Source organism: Lampetra fluviatilis, chromosome 21 (assembly GCF_964198595.1).
Source record: "Lampetra fluviatilis chromosome 21, kcLamFluv1.1, whole genome shotgun sequence".
NCBI classification, from domain to species: domain Eukaryota; kingdom Metazoa; phylum Chordata; class Hyperoartia; order Petromyzontiformes; family Petromyzontidae; genus Lampetra; species Lampetra fluviatilis.
Window position 1 is genome coordinate 8,008,502 of NC_136295.1, and position 25,470 is coordinate 8,033,971.

The 25,470-nt window shown below is 48.3% G+C and overlaps 1 protein-coding gene across 1 annotated transcript in view; it reads left to right on the top strand.

Moving 5' to 3' along the window:
- WDR75 (WD repeat domain 75) overlaps window positions 1-25,050 on the top strand; it is a 32,379-nt gene extending 7,329 nt beyond the window's left edge. The window contains exons 6-21 of the mRNA XM_078865993.1: window positions 90-160; window positions 572-688; window positions 2,239-2,327; window positions 3,255-3,413; window positions 4,175-4,234; window positions 4,572-4,687; window positions 4,909-5,087; window positions 5,569-5,732; window positions 6,787-7,006; window positions 8,661-8,755; window positions 9,865-9,960; window positions 16,475-16,644; window positions 18,842-18,901; window positions 20,397-20,585; window positions 23,187-23,278; window positions 23,810-25,050. Of these exons, the coding sequence (XP_078722119.1) occupies window positions 90-160; window positions 572-688; window positions 2,239-2,327; window positions 3,255-3,413; window positions 4,175-4,234; window positions 4,572-4,687; window positions 4,909-5,087; window positions 5,569-5,732; window positions 6,787-7,006; window positions 8,661-8,755; window positions 9,865-9,960; window positions 16,475-16,644; window positions 18,842-18,901; window positions 20,397-20,585; window positions 23,187-23,278; window positions 23,810-24,029 (2,097 nt within the window). The 3' untranslated portion in view covers window positions 24,030-25,050. The remainder of the gene's footprint in view (window positions 1-89; window positions 161-571; window positions 689-2,238; window positions 2,328-3,254; window positions 3,414-4,174; window positions 4,235-4,571; window positions 4,688-4,908; window positions 5,088-5,568; window positions 5,733-6,786; window positions 7,007-8,660; window positions 8,756-9,864; window positions 9,961-16,474; window positions 16,645-18,841; window positions 18,902-20,396; window positions 20,586-23,186; window positions 23,279-23,809) is intronic.
- The last annotated feature ends 420 nt before the right edge of the window (window positions 25,051-25,470 follow it).

The window sequence follows — 25,470 nt, forward strand, 5'->3', positions numbered from 1 at the left end:
CTATGGCACTCATTCAGCTCGTGCACCGCCACAATAATTTGTCTCGACTACGCGGTTTACATCGGCTTGTCATCTTCATTTTGTTGCAGGGGGAGTACTTGGCGTTTGTACAAAACGACATGCTCGGGGTGTTCCACCTCAAGAAAAAGAAGTGGAATTGGTGAGATGAAAGTAAATGTCACGTGGATTATGCCAAGTGTAGGGCGGCGCAGCCCTCTTAGTAATTTTGGGGAGCAGTGGCCTCGACAGAACAAAAATACGGGTAATGGAAATCATGTTAATGAGCCACTAAAAACGTATTTATTGTTTATCTTTGAGGTCGGTGGGGGTTCTTTTAGAGTATTTGACTGCGATAAATTTCCACGCTATAAGCCACTTTGTTGAGCTATCATTTGTGGATCAGATGGCTTCTGAAAAAGCGCTATATCGCTCAGTGGGCCTTACTTGGTAAAATATAAATAGTTTACAATCGACAAAAGGGGGTTGCTCGTGTACGCACATACACTGTCAAAGAAATGGAACTGCGCTGTAATCGGTCGTTGGGTCTGCGGGGTGGGGGGGTGGGCCGCAGGCTGACGCTAAAGTCGAACATGAAGAAGAAGACGGACAACACGTTCGTCGTGGTGGCGTGCCACCCCACGGAGGACTGCATAGCGACGGGCCACGTCGACGGCAGGATTCGCCTGTGGTGAGTGGAGACGCGAAACTAAGTCGGTGGTGGCAGGTGGTGGGGGGTTGTTGGGGTTTGTTCAGGGATGCGGTGCAGGAGCAGTGGCGCGTTCGCCGCACAGCTGAGAGTTTAACGGTTCAAGGTGCTACCCTACACGCTCCTCGCCGGCAGCCCTGGTTAATACTGCGGTGTGTCTGTATTAACTGTAAGGTGCCACACACCATTGGAACCTCATTTGCCAGTAATAAAAATATGATAATTGCTTTTTTACCCTTCTATCTGGCAACAAAACGGACACCTTTTTTACAAGGAGTCATGTTTGCATAGACCACAATACCTGCAGCCATAATGCAAACAAAAAACATAACTCTGATCATATATGCACTGTCCTTGAAGTTGATTGGTCCACACCCGAGACAGCTTTGCTTAGAGCCTAGTCTCACATGGGTTGGACCAGATGACGCCAAAAGGCGTTAAAGATCCCCCGTGATGTGATTATAAGACGTATAGTAAGCCACTTTGTGTCAGTGTCACGGTCCAAATTTGCCAAGTATTTTTTACCGGAACAACCAAGAACAACATTGCCTCCGACCAGACAGTGCTGTGTGCTCATCTTGTGCCACATAAAGACAAGCTGCCACTAGGGGGCGTACCCTAGACTAAATACAATAACTCGTTATGGGCGCAATATGAAAGCAAGTATTATTATCGTGGGATGTGTGTTCCTCCTCCCATCCAGGCCCTTGATGGAGGACGTCGGGTCCGTGATTTATATCGCACCCGAGTTTTTTTCTTTTGATATTTGTTATATCTGGAAAAAGCAAGCACATACCCGTAGCGTCAAATGCATGAGCAATAACGATTCTTTACGTGGGTCGACGTCGCTGTGGTTAGTGCACTGCCGCGTGATTAACCCTGCGACTCGGGTTCGGTTCCTGGACCCCACGGACCATCGTCTGTGGCGAGCGATATCCAAATCACTCCTGGGGGGGGAGGGGCCTCCCCTTCACTAACTCACACTGACCAACGCGGTGAAGTATGGTCCTTCAAGGCTCCACGACCGGCCCTCGTCCATGAGTTAATGGTGGTAGTCCCTTGTTATTCACGAGGGATACGTTCCAGAGAAGCTTGTGAACAGCAAATTTCGTGGGCCCATGATATTGGCCCTCGAAAACCTTAACTTAAAACTTAAATAAGCGATTAAATACGTGGAAATTATCAACACGAAATGTTATAAATTGGTAATAACCATTATGGAAATAAAAGTACTTTATAAACTATTATTTAATACTTTAATAATTAACTTTCCTTAAGTGATGATGATGATGCTGCTGCTGCGCATCATTGCTTTGTCGCATCTCTTTCTCTCTCGATGCGGTCGTGCAGAGTTCCAGATGCGATTTCGCGGATATTCCAATTATGGCGGATAACGAGGGAACTCTGTTGTGTACGCTGAACTTCTTTCGCACCATACGTAGCTGGCTGTGCTAGTGGGTCGACGGGGGATTCATTTTTTGTTTATTCGAAATTGTTCGATGAACCATGGTTATTTCGCTCGTCTTTTTCAGGAGAAACTTTTGGCACAAGAAGCAGTACACGTTCTCCACGTATCACTGGCACTCCGAGGGGGTGTCTGACCTTGCCTACTCTGCCGAAGGTAAAGGAACATTTTGCTGTTTCAGATTGGGTTTCTTGACGATCCTGGTGGACACCAGCCTCGGAGGGGGGGGGGGGCACCACGGTGGCGAGATGTTAACTGCCTCGCCAGGTATAGAGGAGTTTTATTTTACTTTGATTAATTTTAATTTTTTACCTACGTGACTTTACCGATAAAACCTAAGAATATGAATCCTTGCAGTCACGAAAGCTTCAAATCTAGAAGGTATAGAGGAGGTTCGTGGGTTCAATCCCAACCCTGACGCCTGGTGTATCTTTGGAGCTTGCGCGTGTCTCTACCCGTGATCACGTGTATTTTTCTACGGGTCCGCATTTAGAAATGTGCGTTTGGAGTATTTGGCTGCTATACATTTCCACATGATAAGCCATTTCATTGAGCTGTCATTTTTGATAGCCAGCTCGTTTCTGACGAAGAGCTATATTAGCTCGGGTGGCCTTACCTGGTAAAATATTAAAAATTGTTCAGTTTAAATAGTCTAAGTGATGGCGTGCTGTGGTGGATCCAATGCAAATAGGCCTCTAATGTCCTCGACTCGTGTTAACCAGCCGGCGTTTGTAGCCAGCGATCCGTGGCTCTGTATAAGTCGGCCCATCCGGACGCACCCGACTTTTGCGTGCGGCCTGCAGCAGAGGTTGCAACCGGGTACCCGATACCCGTACCCTACCCGATACCCGGCTACCCGTACCCGGCCGGTTACGGGTACGGGTACCCGTTTGCGACCCTGGTGCGGCCGGGTACGGTCAGGCCGTGAGTCACTGGTGAGTAACCGTTTGTCACTCATTTTGGGTAGGGTACGGGTAGGGAACGGCTACCCGTACCCGGCCGGCTACGGGTACCCATATGCGACCCTGGTGCGGCCGGGTGCGGGTAAGGAATCAAAACCCGTTTGCGACCTTTTGCCTGCAGGCACTTGCCTGCTCACAGGCGGCCCCGAGGCCGTGCTGGTCCAGTGGCGCCACTGCGCCGAGGAGCAGAAGGACTTCCTGCCGCGCCTGGGGGCACCCATCTCGAGCGTGAGCACGTCCCCGTGCGGCGCGCTGCTCGCCACGGGGCACGTCGACAACAGTACGTACCGCCACGGCGCCCCCAGTGTCTTGTGTCCCCCCCCACCCCCCCCCGAATCCCACCCCCCCCCCCTAATCCCTCCCCCCACCCACCCGTGGCTCACGCGTTCACACCATCGGTCACCTTTGAGCCGTAAAGCGCCCCCAATAAGAGTTGGTGTTATGGTACACATACAGAGTCAATTGATGAGAAATTGCAGGCATTTGAGATAATGCGGGCCATTGAGAAAATGCACGCAATTGAGAAAATGCGGGCAAATATGGGTTTGCAGGCAGTTGAGAAATTAATGGCAAATAATAAGTTGTGGGCAACTGAGAGAAGTTGCCCTGGTGCGTGGCCGATGATGAGACGTGTACTTATGACGAGCTGGTTCCACCGCTCGGTGTGATCCCCAAAAGGATTTACCTGAGGCCACGGCACCTGGGAGACCCGGCGAGGTCAGCAGTTTGGTAACCAGCGAGCCGACGTCACGCCAATCCACTCCTGGATTTGAGCTTCACCGCGGGCCCTAGTCAGCGGTGCGAGGGGGGGAAGAGTGTTTTTTGAAGGATACTTGAGCAGCCTCTAGTCTCGGGTTGTGGCGAATGATTCGCGTTGCTCGGAATCGAGCGTAGCAAAAGCTGTGAGAGACCGACACGAATGTGTTTTGGAGTCACGTCTTGAGATGCGTCGTAAATCGATCCACAGTGGCGTTAACATGACATCGTAAACGTCGTAAAAGCAGATCATCGCCGCCTCCATGCTTGTCTTTCTCTTTCCAGAAATAACGATCGTCAAGAGCAACCTGTTTGTGGTCCGCGTCATTCAAGGCCTCGTGAGAGGCAAGTGGCGAGAGGGCCCTGCTGTTTGTGATCGTATCTGATGCGGGTGCTGCCGGTGCTGCTGGTACTGTTGCTGCTGGCTCGGCTAGTGTCACCGGTTCTGCTGGTCCTGCTGGTACTGACGCTCCCTGGTGCTGATGCTGCTGATACTTGATGCTGTTGGTGCTGCTGATGTTGCTGAAGCTGCTTGATGCTGCTGTTCCTGCCACTGCCGATACAAACGCTGCTGATGCTGCTGATGCTGCTGATGCTGCTGATGGTGCTGCTGGTGCTGCTGATATGCTGCTGGTTCTGCTGATACTGACGCTGCTCGTGCCGCCGGTTTTGCTGGGTGCAGGAGGCTCCGCGAGCACGGGGCTCATCGTGGACCCGCGCAGCAAGGCTCTGGCGCTCAACGGGAAGCCCGGCTGCCTGCAGTTCTACTCGCTCGGCACCGACGAGCTCCTCTACGACGTGAGCACGTGCCGCACGGCAACCTCTTACCGGCCACTCCGTGGGGTCTCAATTTGCGGCCGACACACAAAAGGCTTGTGACGCGCCGGCAGCGTGGCCACATTGCACTTCTGCTGTAACGTGGCCGAGCGGGAGAGCGCTCTGGTCTGGACGCGAGCGGGCTTTCCCGTGTAAGCTGGAATCCAAAGCTGTGTCTCGTTCTCTCCTCCCATCACGTGCAGCTGGACATCGTGCAACAGGAGCACATCTTCCAGCGGGGCCTGGTGCAGACCGAGCTGCACAAGGCCACGTTTGACACGCTGGGCGATTGGCTCGCCACCGTGGAGCAGCGGGCCGGAGGCCTCAACGCGGAGCCCGAGATCCAGCTCAAGTTCTGGGCCTTCGACGTTCAGCAGCAGAGGTGAGGCCTCAAATGCAGCCCTCCCCACCCCCCCCCTCCTCCTCCTGATTGCTGAAATCGGGAGGAAAAATTGTACATACGCATGGATTCTCTTCGAGGCATTCATCTCTGCCCCCACTCCCTACCTACCTTCCTGCCTACCTCTGTCCCTGCCCGCCTCCCGACAACGACGCTACCTTTGTGCACAGCACCAACGAAGCGGGAAAGAAAAAGCTTGCACGCGCATAGATTCTATCACGCTCTCCAACATCCGAAGTCTTTAATTCGAGATAATTGGAGCGTTAACCTCTCGAGAGCCGTACAACGAGCCAGATAGAGGCGTGTCGTGAGCCCTGGTGATCGTGGTTTGGTTCCAGCTCGGCACGGTGGGAAGCCAACCCCCTCCCGCGAGAGGCGCCACCGCATTGGCTCGTGAGTCGCAAGTTTCCCCTGATTTTTTTGGGGCTTTTGCTTTGCTGCGCTACCGCTCGTGCGCTCGCAGTTTCGTCCTGAACACGACGGTGGCGGCCCCGCACGACCTCGACATCACCGCCGTCTGCTTCCGCCGGCAACGGCCGGGACGGGAGACGGAGTCGACCCTCGTCACCTGCTCGCTCGACGGACGCTTCAAAGTGTGGACGCTTGCGCGGGACCCAGAGGCCGCAGGTAACCGGGCCCCCGTGCCTGGCCCCAGGCGCCTCTTGGTTGTGTCTTGTCCTGACGAGCTGAGATAAGCAGCGAGGTGGCATGGGAAGTTTTTTTTCTGGGACCCAAATAAAACTGACATGTTCACTAGAATTAAGGTAAATGGAATTTTTCGTAGCGTTACGGAATTATTTTCCTTTTGTAACATTACGTAATTGTTTTCTATGCGTAGACCTGTCTTTTTCTCCCCATGTTTCTATTGCTAGTTTTTTTATTCTAATCTTATTTCATGAGTTATTAACCGTATGTACTTCCATTGCTTGTGGTCTCAGCCAACAGCGATCGGAGAAGTCCAGGCCTAAACAAACATTTGCGAAGTGACTGCTTTCTGTTAACAATTAATATTAAAATGTTTCGTGGTATTCATTAACAATTGGATACAGCATATGTTCCGTTAGTTTAATTATGATTAGTGTTAGGGTAGTAATTCGATTTAAATAAAATAATTGTAGGAAGTGCAGAGCATATGTACAGCGTTACGCTGCAGGTAGCAATAAATAACGGACGACAGCGAGATACGGTACTCGGTGAAACCGAATTGGTCATCGGGTAGGGGAAAACACCATGGGATCTTATCGTTGATTTTGGGGGGAAAATTTTCAGTTTCTGACGTACGTGAAAATAGGATTACGGCTCGATCTCAGAAACTGAACGCTTCCGTGACCCGGGGATTTTCTGTGTACACATGAAGACAAAGAACTTCTGTCGTATATCCTTAGATTTTTTTGGGGCAAGCGCTGTTAGGTTAGAGAGCACCTAATAAAGGCCGTTACGGCACACGTGAGAACGGACGGGTAGCCAGCACCACGCATACCTAAAACACGCACTTTGCTGAACACAGTCGTGAACCCAGTGGGGGCCGTGTTTGATTCCCCGGCTAACATCAGTGGCAAGTAACTATCTAAACCGCTCGTAAATCTGCAGCCGCCACCCTGTCACGCCAGCACACGCACTGACCTGCACTCGCCTGCACCGTCCGTCCGTGTGTCGGCGCGCACGCGTGTGTGTTCATTAGAGGAGGTGAGGAAGGTGAAAGAGGAGGAGGAGGAGGAGGGAGGAGGGGTGAACTGGAGCTGCGACTTTGTGGGCTCCTTCCGGAAGCTTCCGGCCACCACGTGCTGCTTCTCGGAGGACGGATCAGTGCTGGCCGTCGCCTTTGGCTCCGTGGTCACGCTGTGGGAGCCCGAGTGCTGGGAGATGCGGGCGACCTTCTGCCAGCCGCCAGGGGGCATCCGGTACGCGACATATGCCGCGCACCACCTGCAGCGTAGGGGAAGGAGGGTAGGGGGGGTCACGTTCGGTAGGGGCGTTGACGGTTGGTTCAGCCGCGTGCGAACTCGGGAGGCCAGGGATGTAGTTTCGTTTTTAAGAGCGACCTGGGGTGGCATTCGAGAGCGGCTTGGAGCGCCGCGGTGGCGAGACGTTAACTACCTCGCCTGGTATGCAGGAGGTCGTGGGTTCGATCCTGACCCTTACGCTTGTATATTTGGAGTTTGCATACTCTCCCTGTGGTCGTGTGGATTTTTCTCCGGCTCATCCGGTTTTTCCCTCCACATTTAGAATTAACATGTGTTTTGACTATTTGGCTGATAAATTTCCACGTGGTAATAAGCCACTTCGTTGAGCTATCATTTGTGGCCAGGTCACTTTTGATAAAGAGCTATACAGCTGAGTGGACCTTACCTGGTCAAATAAGAATAGTTTAAACTTGATTTGAAGCTTTCGTGACTGCAGGAATTACTCTTTGGTTCTTTCGGTAAAGTCACGTAGAAAGAAAAAATAAATTAAGTAATAGAATACGACGTTTCGATTGCAACACAAGCAATCGTCATCAGGTCGAACTAAATTTGACAGACACGGAAACAGAGACACAGCATAGACACACAGGGTCTGTGTATCTGTCTGTATGTCTCCATGTCTGTGTTTTTTTTCTTTCTCAAATTTAGTTCTACTTGATGATGATTGCTTGTGTTGCAATCGAAACGTCGTATTCTGTTATTTAATTTATTTTCTTTCTACGTGACTTTACCGAAAGAACCTAAGAGTAAAATAGTTTAGTTGGTTAATTTAGTCTACCAGTAGAGGGCGATGATTGGTCTGGGTAGTCCCTATTGAGGGCAATTCATTGACCAGGGTGAGTCTCGATAATTGTTTTTTTATCCTTCTATCTGGCAACAAAATTGACACCTTTTTTACAAGGAGTCATGTTTACATAGACCACAATACCTGCAGTCATAATGCAAACAAAAAACATAACTCTGATAATGTGCACTGTCCTTGAAGTTGATTGGTCCACACCCGAGACAGCTCTCCTTGTCTCACATGGGTTGGACCAGATGACGCCAAAAGGCGAGTCTCTTACACGTATATATCCAAACATGCACACACAGAACATGTGCTGGATTTTCTGCTGAAATAAAAATTTAAACTTATTATAACCCTAAGCCAGTGATGGAAATTCCTATGTCAGGGGCGGCAAGTCTCATCTTAGGAAAAAAAAACACTGTTGACTTCCGCACAAAGTGGGCCGAGTCCGACTCCCACGAAGCTTTTTCGATTTTAAGCTTTCGTGACTGCAGGGAGTCATCTTCTTGGTTCTTTCGGTAAAGTCACGTAGAATGGAAAAAAATAAAAATAATAATTCTCACGACGTTTCGGCCACAACGGAAGCAGCCGTCCTCAGGTGGAGAGGCAGGTCTGTCGAGTGGCCGAAACGTCGTGAGAATTTTTTTTATTATGTTTTATTCTATTTTATTATTTCCATTCTACGTGACTTTACCGAAAGAACCAAGAAGATGAATCCCACGAAGCTCTTCATTTAAGTTTTGAATGGCGTCAGATTCCTCCTCCAGGATAAATGTAGATTCTGATTTTATATTTTACCTTCAGGCAACTTTGCTTCGGCAACAAGAACTCCTGCAAGTACTTGGTGGGGGCGACCGACACCGGCTTCCTGCACGTGTGGAACCTGCTCAGCTGTTGGTGTAAGCGTTGAACCCCACCTTCCACCCCCCCCCATCCACCCCTGTCCCCACCCCTCCCTCTGTGTACCGCCACGCGTGGCTGGCCAGTGATGAGATGTGTACTCATGACCGGCTTCTGTCGGGATGATACCACTTTAAGGATTTAACTGAGGCCAAGCCACGCATGCCAGGAATTAATCGGGTAAACTAAACTGTAAATGTTTTATTTATTTTACCAGGTAAGGGCCGCTTGAGCTCTGTAGCTCTCTTTCTTAAACGACCTGACCGCATATGATCGCTCAACAAAGTGACTTATCGCGTGCAATTGTACCGCGGCCAAATACTCTTAAATAAATGCATGTTGATTCTAAATGTGGAGGGAAAAACTGGAGGGCCCAGACAGAAATCCACACGAATACAGGGAGAGCATGCCAACTCCAATTATACAGGCATCAGGGTTGGGATTGAACCCACAACCTCCTGAAAACTAGGCGAGGTAGTTAATATCAGTTGTCACCAAATGAATGTGATCTTTGTTGACTTGCCTAAAACAATATGGTGGCCTGTTTTAAAAGGTTACGCAGAAACGATCAAGGATTAATGATATTAACGTGTTTAAGCAAACAGTCCAACGCCGGACTATCTAACTCATTTGAAAGCCAATGTAGACAAATTATTATCGAGGCTTCACCCCCCCCCGTTTCCTATGCGTACGTACATTGTCAGTAGAGCCCCCATACGCAAGCGTACGCATTTGGGTTAACCCCCCCTCCCCCCTCCATGCGTACGTACTAAATGGATGGCCCCTTACAAACCCAGCGACCCGAGTTCGGCTCTTGCTCACGACCAACACCAGTGACGATCATCTAAAACGGTCCTGGGCCTCCCCTAGATCGACTCGGCCTCAAATGAGTACCTCGCGCCTTGTGTGAAACACCGCCACTTTGGAGACAAAGGTGGCCGGGCGTGGTACTGCCCCCCCCCCCCCTTCGTGTGTCGTGCCGGCCTTCATAGGTGCAACTCGCTAAGCACACGCCCCAACAGTCTGTTAAGGCTATATGGGGCGGCGGGGTGGGGGGAGATTCCTTATCGCGTTTGCTCTCGGTGTGTCTGTGCGTGTGGCCCTGCAGTGGAGTGGAGCGTGCAGCTGTCTGTGGCCGTCCTTGTCGCCAATCCTCTGTCGGATCACGTGGCGGTCTTCACCACGCCCTCGCCCACCACAGACCGTACGTAAACGATTTTTAGGCTTGGTTCCCCCCCCCCCCCCATGAAGTGCCTTGGCCCCCCCCCCCGCCCCCCGATTGTATCCCAATTATGTTGTCGGCGGCACGTCACGGGGCAGAATCTGTTTGAAAATTTTCTGAACAGTTCGGTTGCGACCCTTATTCGTGTCCGACAATGGTACACGGAAAGCGGATGTTACAGAGCTACCTCAGTGTCCTCTGGTACACACACGGAGTAGAGGGCAGCATTTTCCTACCCACTCTGCATGTTAGGGGGTAGAGTTCATCACATGATGACGGTCACACCGATATTGCCATTCTCAGAACTGGAAATTGTAGCCACTTATTTTTTTTTAAACCAGTTCGTGAGCATTCCGAGGTCCTCAACTTCGCGGGACTTAAGAACGCGTTTTAATTGGAGGCAGCCGGTGCCCGCATTCCATCCCAGGGTCGTGCTAGCTTGGCTGTCTGACCTCCGAGCCACCCGGCCACCTCGACCGGAGGTAATTAATGAGACTTGCTCCACCTCTCTCCCGCCTCGCAACTCAACACCAGTCAATCGACGACAGCGTTTCCTGCAGCTTTGCAGCTGGGGCTAATGCTATGATATTTTATTTAATTACACAATTAATCGCCTTCTAAGCCAACAACCCCCAACAAAGGTGCACATTATGGGACCTCCTTTGCCAGTACCAAAATATAATAATAGGTTTTTCCCATTTTTTTCTGGCACCAAAACAGGTGTCAAGATGTTAAAACACCAAACTGAAACCTTTTGCAAGAAATCGTGTCAAGGACAATGCATATATTATCAGAGTGTTTTTTGTTTGCATTCTGACCACACGCATTGTGGTTAATGCAGACATGATTCCTTGTAAAATGTTTCAGTTTGGTGTTTTAACATCTTAACAACTGTTTTGTTGCCAGACAAAAGGGGAAAACCTATTATCAAAGGTGTACAGTTTGTCGTCTGTGCTGTCGAGTACTTTGGCTTATCGCACCCCTTTCTCAGAGGGAACCAGTTTAGCCTGCTTGGATTCTCGCTCATCGCCAGTGGTAGCGAATGTTTTCATGGAAAATTTTGAGACAGATGCCATCCAGACATCCACCCTACGTCCTTGTGGACGAGATACGTAGATGACACCATGGAAGTGGAAAAGGATCGCAAGCTACCATTCCTGGATGTTTAGATCGAGAAGAGACCTGATGGCTCGCTGGGACATTCCGTCTACAGGAAAGCCACCCACACGGCCTCCTATCTAAAACCTGACTCCCACCACCATCCGGCCCAGAAGAATTCCCTCAATTCCCTGGGTTGCACTTCCTCGTCAAGGAGGTCGCTTTTCTTCTTTTCTACAGTTACATGCCAATCTCTCACATTAACATCATGCTAATTTCTCACATTAACATTATGTTAATCACTCACATTAACATAGCCACTTCCGTGCCCTCTAATTTCTCACATTAACATGTTAATCTCTCACATTAACATCATGCTAATCTCTCACATTAATATAGCCACTTCCGTGCCCTCTAATCTCTCACATTAACATCATGCTAATCTCTCACATTAACATAGCCACTTCCGTGCCCTCTAATTTCTCACATTAACATCATGTTAATTTCTCACATTAACATACCCACTTCTGTGCCCTCTAATTTCTCACATTAACATCATGCTAATTTCTCACATTAACATCATGTTAATCCCTCACATTAACATAGCCACTTCCGTGCCCTCTAATTTCTCACATTAACATCATGCGAATCTCTCACATTAACATCATGCTAATCTCTCACATTAATATAGCCACTTCCGTGCCCTCTAATCTCTCACATTAACAACATGCTAATCTCTCACATTAACATAGCCACTTCCGTGCCCTCTAATTTCTCACATTAACATCATGTTAATTTCTCACATTAACATAACCACTTCCGTGCCCTCTAATTTCTCACATTAACATCATGCTAATCTCTCACATTAACATAGTCACTTCCATGCCCTCGTCGAGGAGGCCGCTTTCCTATCTTACAGTTACATGCTAATTTCTCACATTAACATCACTAGCCCCGGCCACTTCTTTATAACCCTTGAGCTACACTCATTTCAAACCTTTTAAAACAGTCTGCCTCAGCAGCTGACCATGCTTTCCCACCTGATGACGGACGCTTGTGTTGTGCCCGAAACGTCGTGATTTTTTTTATTCATACCTACGTGACTTTACCGAAAGAACCAAAGAGTATGGATTCCTGCAGTCACGAAAGCTTCAAGTCAAGATTGTTATATAAGTTTACACATTGGCCAGTTTGTTGCTATTCAGTAACTCGGTTGTTTTTGTTTGCTATTCATTTTTTGTTTTGCGTTTAACCACTCGAAAAAGCATCGATCAACGCGCGCCAGATTCTACGGGCGTTTCTCCGTGACCTTCAAAAAAAGACGTTAACGGTTCGAAGCATCATCTACTGTAATGCGCAAAACTTGAAACAAACCAACACAACAGCTGCCACTGAAACAAACGCAAGGGAAAAAAATATGATTTCCCATCGCTGACTCCAAAGCTGTGCAGCATATGTGGCTGTGTGTGGAGCGTGTTGGCTGATCTTTGCTCCCAGGGCCACATAGCAAATGGAAATTTGACGCATAGCATGTGAAATTAATCCGTGTGCTGGGGAGGGGGGGGATTCGTGTTTTTAAACCGTTGAGATTAAATTGAATGGAAGTTAAAAGTTTTCTAGAATTTTGCATATGAAATAGAGCCAAAGTTTCAGGATTATGTTTGATATTTAAAAATATATATTTAAGTGCGGGCATTCGGTTACCTTCTGTAAATTGACTGTTCCGCAATCAGGGTTTTCTTTTGGAAACTAAAAAAAAATATTGGCTGATGAGCTTCTTAATGAGGTGCCGATTTGAGTTAATGTGTGGTCACAGAGGTGGAACGATTCACCCTCCTGGAAATTCAATGATTTATCGCGATTCATGTTTCCGAATTCGATTCAAGAATCGGTTTATTTATTTATTGGAGAAAGAAAATGGTAAATGTCTCTAGTGGCTGCAGGCGACATGGGATCCCATTTACATACGACATACAAATTTAATGGTTGTTCCTCCACTGGCTTCTGGGTTTGATCTGAACAATTTGCATACGCCACATGCTGATTTGAACACACATCGCGAATCGACGCGGTTACCATCAGCCTAAGAATATGAAGATGAATCGACCCATCAATCCGCCTTTTAATGCACGCAGTGCTTTATTTACTCGGATGTGAGTTACAATGCCACCGTCAGGAATTGTTTATACAGGCGGTCCTGCACAATGCGTTCCTGGAAACCCCATTGTAAAATCGGACCCTAGTTTCCCCTTACAGTAAAACCTCGTTATTTCGGTATTTGATCATTCGTGATTGGGGGTAATTCGGCACGGCTGCGCCTTCGGCAGAAATACCAGTAATTCGTCATGGGCACTTAGCATGCATTTAGCATGCATTGGCATACAGTACATACAGTAGTGCGTTAAGCCCCCCCTCCACAACCTGTCACCTACCACATGGAACCTACCACACATCCTCCTCCTTGGCCTGCAGTGCCGGTTACTGATGGTAAGTGTTATATTTTTTGTCAAATAATTTTTGGAAAACATTTGGAAGCAAAAATATATATTTTGGCAGGATGCACTGGGGAGTACCGTTCTACATAATTCGTAATATCATTCGGCAAGACCAGAGCCCCCATATGTGTCGAATTAACAAGGGTTTACTGTAGATGATAGAAACGGTATAAACATCACTTGCGGATGTGTTTTTCTCTTTTTATGAGGCGTCTTTAATAGGGTTTAGTAAGTGAACATCCACAAAAACACTCGAGAATAACAAAAGTTCCATGCCAAGTCACATCGGGAAAAATCTGACCGATTCTGTTCAAACGCGTTCCGAGTCTTGCCGGAAGCTGCAAATAAAGTTTTTAGACCGTGAAAGATCCATGGGGGGGGTGGCCATTACGTCAACGTCGTGAATTCGAATCGTCGTTAACCGGACGATCGTAAACCGCAGACCGCCTGTGTTTTTTTTAAATCATATCAAGTATTTTATCTCGATAATCTGTTTTGAGATGGAACGTCCTCTTTGCAAGCGTGTCCAAGGTGTTATGGGATACATACAGAGTAAATTGCGGACAGATGATAAATTGCAGGCAGATCAGAAATTGCGGGCAATTGAGAAAATACACGCAATTGAGAAATTGCACGCAATTGAGAAATTGCGGGCAAATATGGATTTGCAGGCAGTTTAAAAATGGCAGGAAAGTTGTGGGGAATTGTGAAATTTCAGGAAAATGCGAAGTTGCAGGCAATTGAGGAGAAGTTTCCCTGGTGCGTGGCCGATGATGAGACGTGTACTTATGACGAGCTGGTTCCACCGCTCGGTGTGATCCCCAAAAGGATTTACCTGAGGCCACGGCACCTGGGAAACCCGGCGATGTCGGCAGTTTGGTAACCAGCGAGCCGACGTCGCGTCAATCCACTCCTGGATTTGAGTGCTTCACCGCTGGCCCTGGTTGTAGGCGGTGCGAGGGGGGGGGGGGATATTGGAGACCCACCCTCTAGTCTCGGCATGGGTCGGGGGTTAATGAATCGCATTGCTCGCAGTCGAGCGTTGCGAAAGCTTGAGATGTAAGGAATGATCAACACCGCGACTCAAACCCGGAACAACCAGTGTTGACGGCGGTTGATTTTCCAGGCTCAAATCCGCTTGGCTTCCGAGGTGTGACTGGGTTTAATGTCCACACTTGAGCCTGCTTAGCTCCTGACATCTCGCGGGGTTGAATGCATTCTGGGTGATTTTTTTTGTTTGTCATAGGCAGTGCCGTATATCAGCCGGCAGAGTTCTGCCATCAGCAGTACTTTTCTCTCCATCGTTCGTTCATATGTTTTGTAAGTAAATAATTATCATGGTGGTCATTTACGTGAATAAGCCACGTAATAAAAATGCGCACCTATCTCTGAAAACTCGCTTTTTTGCAAACTTTTGTGTGGGCTTCCGCGGTTGTGCTGCGCCCGACTCTCTCCAAGAGAAACGTCTCAGGACGTTATGCCATAAGGCACTTTTGGGGCCACCCATGTCTTTGCGCTCATGTTATAACCCCCGCCGCCGCCCCTTCATCGATTCCGGCGGTTTTTTCCACGAGGGTAGCTCTAGAGCTCGTGCCACGCGACACAGAAGCAGCATCAGTGGTAGCGGCAGGAGTGGTAGCGGTAGCAGCATCGACAGCTCCGTGGACGTGCAAGATTGATGAAGCGCTGATTGCGATGAGCACCGTGATTGATTCGGCGCCGCTCGTCGCAGACGCAGCTCGACACGCCGGGAGGCCGATTTGGTGACAACGCAACGCCGCCCCCCAATGCGGGTGATTTTCATCAAGACGATTGTTTGGGATTACCGCTCAAAAGTCGAGCGCCGTGTGTTGGGGCCTTTCATCTTGACGGCAATCGCCATCGAGTGTCGGCAAAATGTGCCGGGCAATCTTTCACAAGGCCTCGCGGCGCATTTGCGACCGTAGAATAATACCGCTGTGAATTAAATTACTCGCGTTTCTCTGGAATCAATACGAAAACCCGAGGTTGGCCGTGACCTCTGTAGAACATTCTGGCCGTACCCGCTGTGCGGATGCTATTGCATTGAAGTTGTTTTTTAAGTCCTGGACGTTGCGACACTGTAACGAGTCCATTGAAATCGAATCGTGCTCTTAAAGATGCAGGTTTCAAATTGTATTCTGAAAATACATTTTTTATGTTGTATATGGCATGTAATATTTAGTTTTATAGAGCGTCATTCATCCAAATTGCATCTCGCAATCGCTGACGAACCAGAGGCAGGTCAGAAGGCAGCAGCCAGGTGTTTAGCCGGTGCTACCAACAATTCCCCAAGCACTGCAGGCCTGCTTCTATACATGTGGGAGTAAACTGGATCACCCGGAGAAAACCCAAGCATGCAGTGGGGCAACACTATGCCGTAGAGAAGGGAAAGATGATATTCGTCTGCCTTCCGGAGAGCCAGGGTACGGGGCACCTCCTCGATGCCCACGGGAAGAGAATTGCACAACATTTGCGCCGTGATCCGCCAACCCTCTTCTCGACTCCACAGTGCCGGATGACAGGCCGCATGCGTAGCCATCGCCGTGCGTCCGATTGACCGGTTAACGAGACCGCTTGCAGCCACTCCTCGAGATATTTATTTTTTACACGCCCCACAATTGTAAACAAAAAATTACGTGATTCTTGAATAAGGTCGTGACCCCAAAATCGTGACAATTAATCTTAAGCGTCATGGAGGGTGGTGGTGGTGGGTGAATTCCCCATACCTCATCAATTGCAGCCTCTTGCCAATTCGCTGCTGGTTGAAGGGCACTCCAGGCTGCCTGTCACTACTGGTGGTCGTGTGATTAAACTTCATCACACCGGAGGTTGTGGAGAGGGAGGCCTGACATGGAGCGTTCTTTCCTGGCCGCCCCTCGCAGTGTTCGTGTTCCGGCCCAGCGAGGCGAGGCCAGTGCTGGCGCAGCGCGGCGTGTGCCCCCAGCTCGTCTCCTCCGCCGTGTTCGTGCCGCGGGAGCGAGCGGCCGCCGTCTCGGCCGACTCGACACGATGGCTCGCCCGCTCGCAGCTCTACTTCCTCAACGCCAACCACGTGAGTTGGTTCTGGGCGCGGTGAAGCTGCAAACGCTTGTGACGTTCGTCCGGACGCATTTCATTTAAACAAGTCCGTGGTGTTCATCTTCTTGGTTCTTTCGGTAAAGTCACATAGAAGGGAAATAATAAAATAGACAGAGCTGTTCTTCACCTGAAGACGGCTGCTTGCGTTGTGGCCGAAACGTCGTGAGAATTATTTTATTATGTTTTATTTTTATTATTTCCCTTCTACGTGACTTTACCGAAAGAACCAAGAAGATGAATCCCTGCAGTCACGAAAGCTTTAAATCGAAAAGTCCCTGGTGTGTTTTATTTTCTCGTATAGTACCCCCCTCCCCTGCCCTTCCCTCCAGGAATGTGTGTATATTTTTTGGCGTGTGTTTAGTTTGTTATCCTTCCCACACCTCCGAATAGCGCGGTTGGTAACATACAGCGCGAAATAAGTTCGACGTACCTATATACATGTAACAGGGAGACTCTTTAGCCCAGAGGACACAACCTGCAGGCCGCCCCCGGCCGAGTGTCATCTCGCCTCCCACTGTCTGGAAGTGCGATGGGTTCAATAAAAGAAAGTGATGGACAGGGAAATATTATGGGCGTGCGTGAGTTACGTAATAATTTACTCCACTGTGCGTTTTGTCTTCACAAGTATTTAATTAGCGGGTAAGGGGGGGAGGTTGTTTACGCTTCGAGGAAGATGGGCAGCCGCATATGGTCGTAGTAACATGCTGACACATGCGCAGCTCTTTTCTCTCCAACATTTTCGCCTCCCCCTCTCACCCCTCTTGTGTTTACTAAAAGAAAAGAACGGCCCAACCCTTGTGAAATTCTCAACAATAGGCTCTAATTAAGGACGTTTACAACCACTGGCAGAGCCAGTGGGGGGGGGTGGGGTGGCACGTGCCCCCCCAATGATCCGATCGAAATCCCTAATTCGATCGGATCATTGGGGTTTATTAGTAAGAAATTGGAATTTTGCGACCCCCACTGCCACTGTGTAGAATATTATTACGTGCCAGGGACTCTATGAGATGATAAGACAATAGTCTGATTCCATAATTGGCAATAAGTAACGGCAAAGCAGTTATAAGTGACTCACAGAATTGTGCGCAGCTGTGTATACAGTCCACGACTTCCCTGAAGGCATTCACCTTCAGCGAGCGCGACGCCGATCACACACAGTTCAAATTCGACGCTCGATCGATGGCTGCGCCATCGCCGAACACGCGTCGAATAAAAAGCAAGGCACAAGTCCTTACTTACTAACAACTCCTATCATTTTTCATTGCTGGAGGGGTTGCCCCTCCTACCTGAAAATCCTGGCTCCGCCATTGATTACAACCTGTAAAACCGGACCTGTAAAGCCCCTTGGGGGGAGTCGGGGGTGTAAACCATGAGTGGAAAACTTGGTAATTCCTGAAGAGCAACACAATATTACTCGCGTTATGTGAACATTTAGATCATCGTTATGAAAGCTATAGCGATCCTCCACCTGCTCTCACCCCCACCCTGTGATGGACTGACAGACGGGTGGAACAGAGCTAATCTATAAAGGCTTCCAACGTTAGTTGGAAAGTGTAAAAAAAAAATATGCACGTTTCTCCCAATGGTATGCCAGTTGTCCTGTTGGCATCGTGTGACAAAGTGACCTTTCGCAGAGCAACTTGTTTTCGCCGCGGACATCACAGAACTACTTCTGAGTTCCCCCCCGCCAAATGACCTCTTATCCACACTTTGGGTGCCGCGCTTTTTCACACGCTCTGGTACCGAGATGTTTGTCACACGGCAGTCAAACTGAAATCTTTTCTTTACATTTTTATAGCTGGAAAAAGTTAAATGAAGTAAAAGAACCTAAATTACCACGATATATATTTTTATGCGGTCCTTGGTGTGACCCTGGCTGAGGACGCAGCTGCTCGCAACACTTGAGCGTCCAGGCTTAATCCACGGGGGGCTTAAACTCCAGATTCAAACCCCAGGTACTCGTCGTCGCTGGCTCGACACTCCGACCCCGAGAGCCACTTGGTAGGCACCCCTCGTGACTGGTTTCATGAAATGCGCGGCTGTTGTGGCAACCGCTCGCTTGCAACGGCCGAACTGAAACGACCCAATGCGACGATGGAAATGGCATTATTGTGTTATCAGAGGTTGATGAACAGGGGCGTAATAATGCCTTGTGATGTGTCTGCACACAGGAGCTGCTGACGGTCACGGCAGATGACCTGGACGTTAACATCACTCCGACCACCAAGCAGGTATCCTGCCGTTGCTGTGACGTTTCATTCGCTGCATTGCCCCTCTGTAGCCTGTGAGCCAAGGGAGGTGGGGGGATAGTTCGGTACCACCTTGGGGTGGATAAAATGCAACCAGTGTCCACCAGAGGCAGTATCCTCTGTGGGCAGAAAGCAAGCGATAAACACTGTCTGTTTTTCTATACACAGTTTTTTTTTACATATTCCAAAGAGACACATTTTTATGCAAAAAAAAAATTTCCTCTGTTTTGTGTGAAGGCTACCATGGTGACACTCTCCCCCTCCCCCACCCACCCCTGTGCGTATATGCGATCGAAATATGTTGCTCAAAATAAATCGGCGCGAGCATTAACCACCCCACCGTGGGTGGTCCCAGTCACCCATTTTTTTAGCCATTGGCCTGAGGGGCAAATAGCTAAAAATTACCACTGAATGTGCCAGATTTCATAAGACCTTTTTGAATTCGAAAGCGGGGGTGGAGTCTGTTTTGATACTTAACTAATGGGAGTCCGCCAGCAAAAAAACAGGTGTTTTGTTTGTGGCCGGGAAATATGTTGGCGACATCTGCGCCGTGGGCAGATGTGGTTTAAAGGGTTGAAAATCGTGCAATTAAATCTTCGCACTATAAAGTGTGTGCTGCGTGTAGTGACCTCTTATCCATGCTCGGTGAGGACACCGAAAATTGGCATTTCATTGATATTTACCAAAAATAGTTACATTTAATGGGTTTTTCTTGAATTGTAGGGTCTGATTTAATAACCTTGAAATGTCAGGATCGCCATTTGTCTTAATAGGTTCCAGAACCACCACTGCCTCTAATTATAATAATTTAGTCAAACAGTTGGGGGAGCAGTCACTCACCTGTTGAGCTACAAAATCTGTGTGGTGTCCCTCCGTCAATCGGCCTGCCGAATTAATTTCCAGCCGTGACTACTAATGCCAGTGGTGAGCGAGCTCTGAACCGGTAGTGGGCAGCCCACCCCTCCCTCATCACGGAAATTCCCTGACCAGCACGGTGAAGTATGGGGCCCAAATCATCCTCTTGGCAGGCAACGCACACGGTGTAGGAAGGTCCGAGCGGTGAATTGGCAGAAGGACTGTGAATATATCACGTGTATGACACATTGTAGACACCATTTGCACAAACTTAGTTTCGATAGAGCGCGATTCCAAGATTGAAGGGTTCTGTTAACAAGCCCAATATTCTTGTAAGCGGTCTTTTCAGGTTAATTCCCAGTGTAACTTGCGCACCTCTGTGTTTGCCGGCGGCGCGTTGTGTCATGTAGTTGGATAAACGACCCTATTGTATAAAAACCCAGTATCATCATTATTATGAATAATAATAATTGGACATCTACTGGACACCTGAAAAAGAGCTTTAGAGCTCAACGGATTCCTCCAGTGTGAATAAAGATTCTGATGAAAGGCGACTTCTGCTCTTTATTTACTTGGTTACATACTAATACATTCGTCTCCCTCTCTCTCTCGGGCCTGCCAGTTGGTGCTGGCGGAGAACGTCCCAGCCACTCCGTTCTCCATGCTGCTGCAACACCACCGGCAGCAGCAGCAGGGAGAGGATGGTGCTGCCACAGCAAACAACGCGGAGCTCGGTGCTTTCAGGGACGCCGTCGTGGAGAGGGACAACAAGGCTGCCGCTGCTCTCTCGGGCTCGCTCACCGTCCGGGAGGTAGGTGGTGGTGGGGGAGGCGGGATTGTGGTCGTCATTGATTGGCAGCGGTGGCAGGCGTGATCTGTTCGCTGACCGGATTAAGGTCTGCCCATGTTGCTGTCGCCAGCCTGGTGGTGGGGGGTGGGGCTATGCTGCTGCTCTCGTGGCCGACAGTGATGGAGCGCTGTGGAGGTGTTCACTGCAAATTTCGTCATTTGTTTCCACTCGCAAAACTTACATACATATGCAATGGGTTCAACTGAGTCGCAGACGTAGACTTGGAGGCAACACATGTATTCAACTCCAACACACGGGGTAACTACCCCTTAACAGAATAACAACCTAAGGTGGTGACCACCAGGCTAACTACACCGGTTACTACGTAACTGGTACTATGGACCGTGACCAACAGCTTGGGTCCGGGTCCACGTGTTGGAGACTCGTTGAATGTAGAAAGCAGACGAAGGATTCTTCCAGGATGAACAACGACCCTGGTCCCTCTGGGGACCCGGCTGATATTTTTTATGGCATGGCCGGCTCTGCCCTTGGCCACGACCACCTTCTAGAATCCTCAGGAAGGATCTGGATGCTAACCACATGACCACCCCTAGCCAACCACTTGGGGCCCTTTTGTAGACTTAAATGGTCACATGTCCTCCCGGTGTCAACCAGAGTGTTCCATGGCCATGAGTAACCTCATCCTTCGGCGGCAATCGCACACCCTGTCCTGTAGGGTTGGCACTACACATAGATACTTGCATAAATTAGCAACAACCACAAAATACTCGAAAGGATAGTCAGAGGGCACGGTGATATGCTTTTGCCAAAGTTATTCACAGAGACGTGTGGCGAGGCGAACGTCACCTGCCTTTGTCAGGTGACGTTCGCCACGCAGGCGGCGGCGGGAGAAGAAAGAAGCTGAATGGGGTTGCATACCTCAAGTGTAGCTCTGTTTGATTCTTCAAATGTTGCGCAACCATCCTATTGTTAAACCATTGCCTATACCCCTGACGCTGTTGCGCAACACAGCCGCATGCATGGGTGACTTGGGGGAGGGGGAAATGCTGCTACTGGTGTAATGGGTTAGCACACCAGACTTGTCTTCTTGCTGTCCAGAAGTCACGGGTTCAATTCGATCTCCCGGCGCGACGGTTGACGGTTGAAACAATGGGGAGGGGGGGGGGAGTTTTTGTTTTGTTCACCCAGCGGTGTAAATGGGTCCACCACTGTCAGTTGATTAGTGTAAGGTCGCGTGCGATGGGGTAAAGTTTGGGCACTCTCATGTCTCTCTTTTCCAAGACGTTACTGGCCAGTCTGGAAGAGTGGGCGAGAATGCCCTTGAGAGAGCCCTCTAGAATTCCTTTGAATGGAGGCCCTTCTTCCAGCGATGGCGTGAGCAAAGCAAATTGCAGGGCTGCGCCTTCAACTTTGGTTAATTACTCACCCATTGTATTGGTTCTTTCGGTAAAGTCACGTAGAATGGAAATAATAAAATAATAAAAATAAAGCATAATAAAGTTTTGTGGAATCCCACCCCATAGTGGATTCCACAAAACTTTATTTTGTTTTATTTTTATTATTGTATTTCCATTCTACGTGACTTTACCGAAAGAACCAAGAAGATGAATCCCTGCAGTCACGAAAGCTTTAAATCGATACTCACCCATTGTATTGTAATAACACAGAGGCTTGGAGGGTCCTTCCTTTTACCTCCCATCTGCCCCGGGGTGGTAAACAGGCCAGGAAATGTAGGCAAAGAAAAGGCACTTGATCGTTATCTGAAAGAACAAAAAACCCTCAACAACCATATGTTTTAAAAGAGTATAATAACATGCTGTGAAAATAGCTATGGTGAGTTTGCTACTTACCTGTTTTACACGTACATTGTTGTCGATCCACTGCTGGATGAGGTTCCTGCCCATGCCATGCGGATTATGGGGTGGGCTATTTTACCGCACTTGACCACTTTGATCAGATTTTTCGATTTAAAGCTTTCGTGACTGCAGGGATTCATCTTCTTGGTTCTTTCGGTAAAGTCACGTAGTAGGGAAATAATACAATAATAAAAATAAAACATAATAAAATAATTCTCACGACGTTTCGGCCACAACGCGAGCAGCCGTCCTCAAGTGAAGAACAGGTCTGTCGGAAAGACAGCGTCTGAATGGGCACCACCAGGCTTGGCAGCGTATATTTAAGCTGGGTTGGAGGGGGGAAGGGGTGCCTTGACAAAGGAATTTGCATATCAAGAGGAATTTAGCATATTTATGGGATATGCAGATAGTTTGTGTTGGTGACGTTGCCTTTATAAAACATTGTTTAGTTTCTTGAACGTCTAGAGATTTTAATTGCATGGAAAAAATACACGCCATGTTGCATTTAGTATTCCCACGATGACCAACCGATCCCACCCTGCTGATCGCAGCACGTGCGTCTGTTGCAATTGCAACGAACCAACATTTTAACGCAGTTTGAACAAAGTTGTCTGTTGCGAAGCTGTGAGCAACATTGTTTACTCACAAGTTGCACGGCAACGAAGACAATGATGCTTTAAGCAACAACCGCATAAAAATTGCACTGTTCATCTTCGACTTTGGTTGTCACGGCCTGCTCTTTCAGATGCTGAGTACCCCAGCGCATGTGCTGCCTCCTGCCTCCGTCCTTTGCAACCTCTTTGTCACCTCCCTGCTGATCTCCAAGAAAGAGAAAAGGTACGTTTAGCGCGTCTTCTCCGTAGCTTTTGCCACACACTACCGTGGGAATCACTGCCGTGCTTTCCCTCCAGGTGCATCCGGTTTAACCTCGCACGCGTATAAACGCTCATTCGTTGGCAGAAAACATCTGATTATGAAAACCCCGTCTACATAGGGACTCACCCGGGGTAAATAATAAAATACAAATAGAATTATCTTCATGAGTTAAATGAATGCCGAAAGATGGTGCAATCACTGTACTTGGATGAAATAATAGTATAGTTTATGCACTTATTGGTTCTTTCGGTAAAGTCACGTAGAAGGGAAACAATAAAATAATAAAAATATAAAACAATGTTTACATGTGAGAGGAAACCGGGGAGCGCCTGGAAAGATAACCCATTTGTTAAATAATAATATTTGTTTGCAGGCCGTTTGAGACTGTTCATACCATTATGCTTCCTTAACTCAATGGCAGTAAAGAAGATTGCACTGAAGATTATTATTATAATAATGTGTGAATTTTTTTTTCATTTGGAATTTCTTCAGCGAGCTTCCGGATGAGGAGAAGATGGAAACCGATGTAGTTAAAAAAGAGGTCGACTCCGATGTAGAGAGTGATGAACCCGCGTCGTGCACTCCACAAAATGACGAACTTCGTGGCGAAGAGACGGAGGGACGTACGCCAACGTTGAGTCGATCCGAGGCGAAACGGCTCAAACGTCTCGGTAGATCGGACTTCGGCTGGGTGGCAGAGTTCACCCCGTGAATCCACACGCACCACCGGGAACCGATGATCTTGCGCTCCTTCGCCAATTGCCGAACTGTTGAAAGCACGCAACATTGCGAGCGACTTGGGCTAAATGTGGCCTTGCGCAACTTTGTCTCCGATGTAATTTCTCCCCCCCACCCCCCGAGTCATTAATTGTGCTCCAGTGTTGCTGCGTCTGTCGCCGGCTGCACAACAACACGGCGGGGTCTTGCGTCCAATCGCACGGCACATTTGTAAGACCGCACCCTGTCTCGCCCCGACCTGAATTATTGAACGCGTGTTTGTGGAGATGGGAGGATCGGCCCCCGTATGGCAACTGGAACTGGCACAAACGTGTCGCTACTGTGGGGGGGGGGGGGGGTAGCTCTTGACCTTTGTGGTGAAAACACCTACACTACTTTATCACATTTGACTTTGGTTATAGGCCAATATTTGATAAGGTCAGATATAGGTGTATCTATAGAAAATGACAGATCACACACGATAGGTTATTGGATAAAAATAAAGCACAAACTGCTTTAAAAAATGCTCGGCTTTGCTTTCCAAACAAGCGACTGTATGCGAGAATAAGAATGAATGGCTGTGTGAAGAGGTTAGATTTGTGAAGATCTGAGGATGATGACAGTCACACCATCCACAATGATGGCATTGGGTTATGGACTGTTCATTGCTCAGTGTGGGTGAGTGATGGTCAGATATGCGACGTGTACTATATGGATATTTTGGTTAACGTAAGACTTCCCGCTTTCCCATTTAAAGTGTTTAAATAAAGGGCCGTCCATAAATGATGTCACGCACCTGGGGGGGGGGGGGGGGGTCAGACATTTGTGATGATGTGTGACGAGGGGGAGGGTGAGAAATGTGACGTCACATCAAAATGCGCAACTTGAAATACATAGACAACACATTCTACTTAAATAGACTTTAATGTTTTTTCCTACATCATCAGAGTTCAGCGCCACATTAAATACGCACTACAATGACAATAGTTTAAAGCGATTTGAAGCATTTTTTTTGGGGGGGGGCAGAGCTTTTTGACGTCATTTGAGGGGGGGGGGGTCTGACTTTATGTGACGAGGGGGGGGGGTCAAAAATCGTCCAAAATCGCGTGATGTCATTTATGGACGGCCCCTAAGATCTGTTTATTTAATTTGATATTACTGGGAAATGCAGTCGGATGGATTGAAATGCATGTCCTTCAAACTATGCTGCTGATGTCTCGGATGGAAATGATTGTTTTATATTTTTTATAAATATATTTAAGACTTGGTGCTTGTGTTTTGAGTCAATTCACCACACTTGACACAAATCTACAATTACCATTGGTTGCAATCAAGAATGCGCTGCACATTCTGCGCATACATCAAACGGTGAACCTTTGCATCGTTTAGTGTCTCAAAGATTCCATTAAAAAAAAAGTAAATTTCTCAACTTTTAA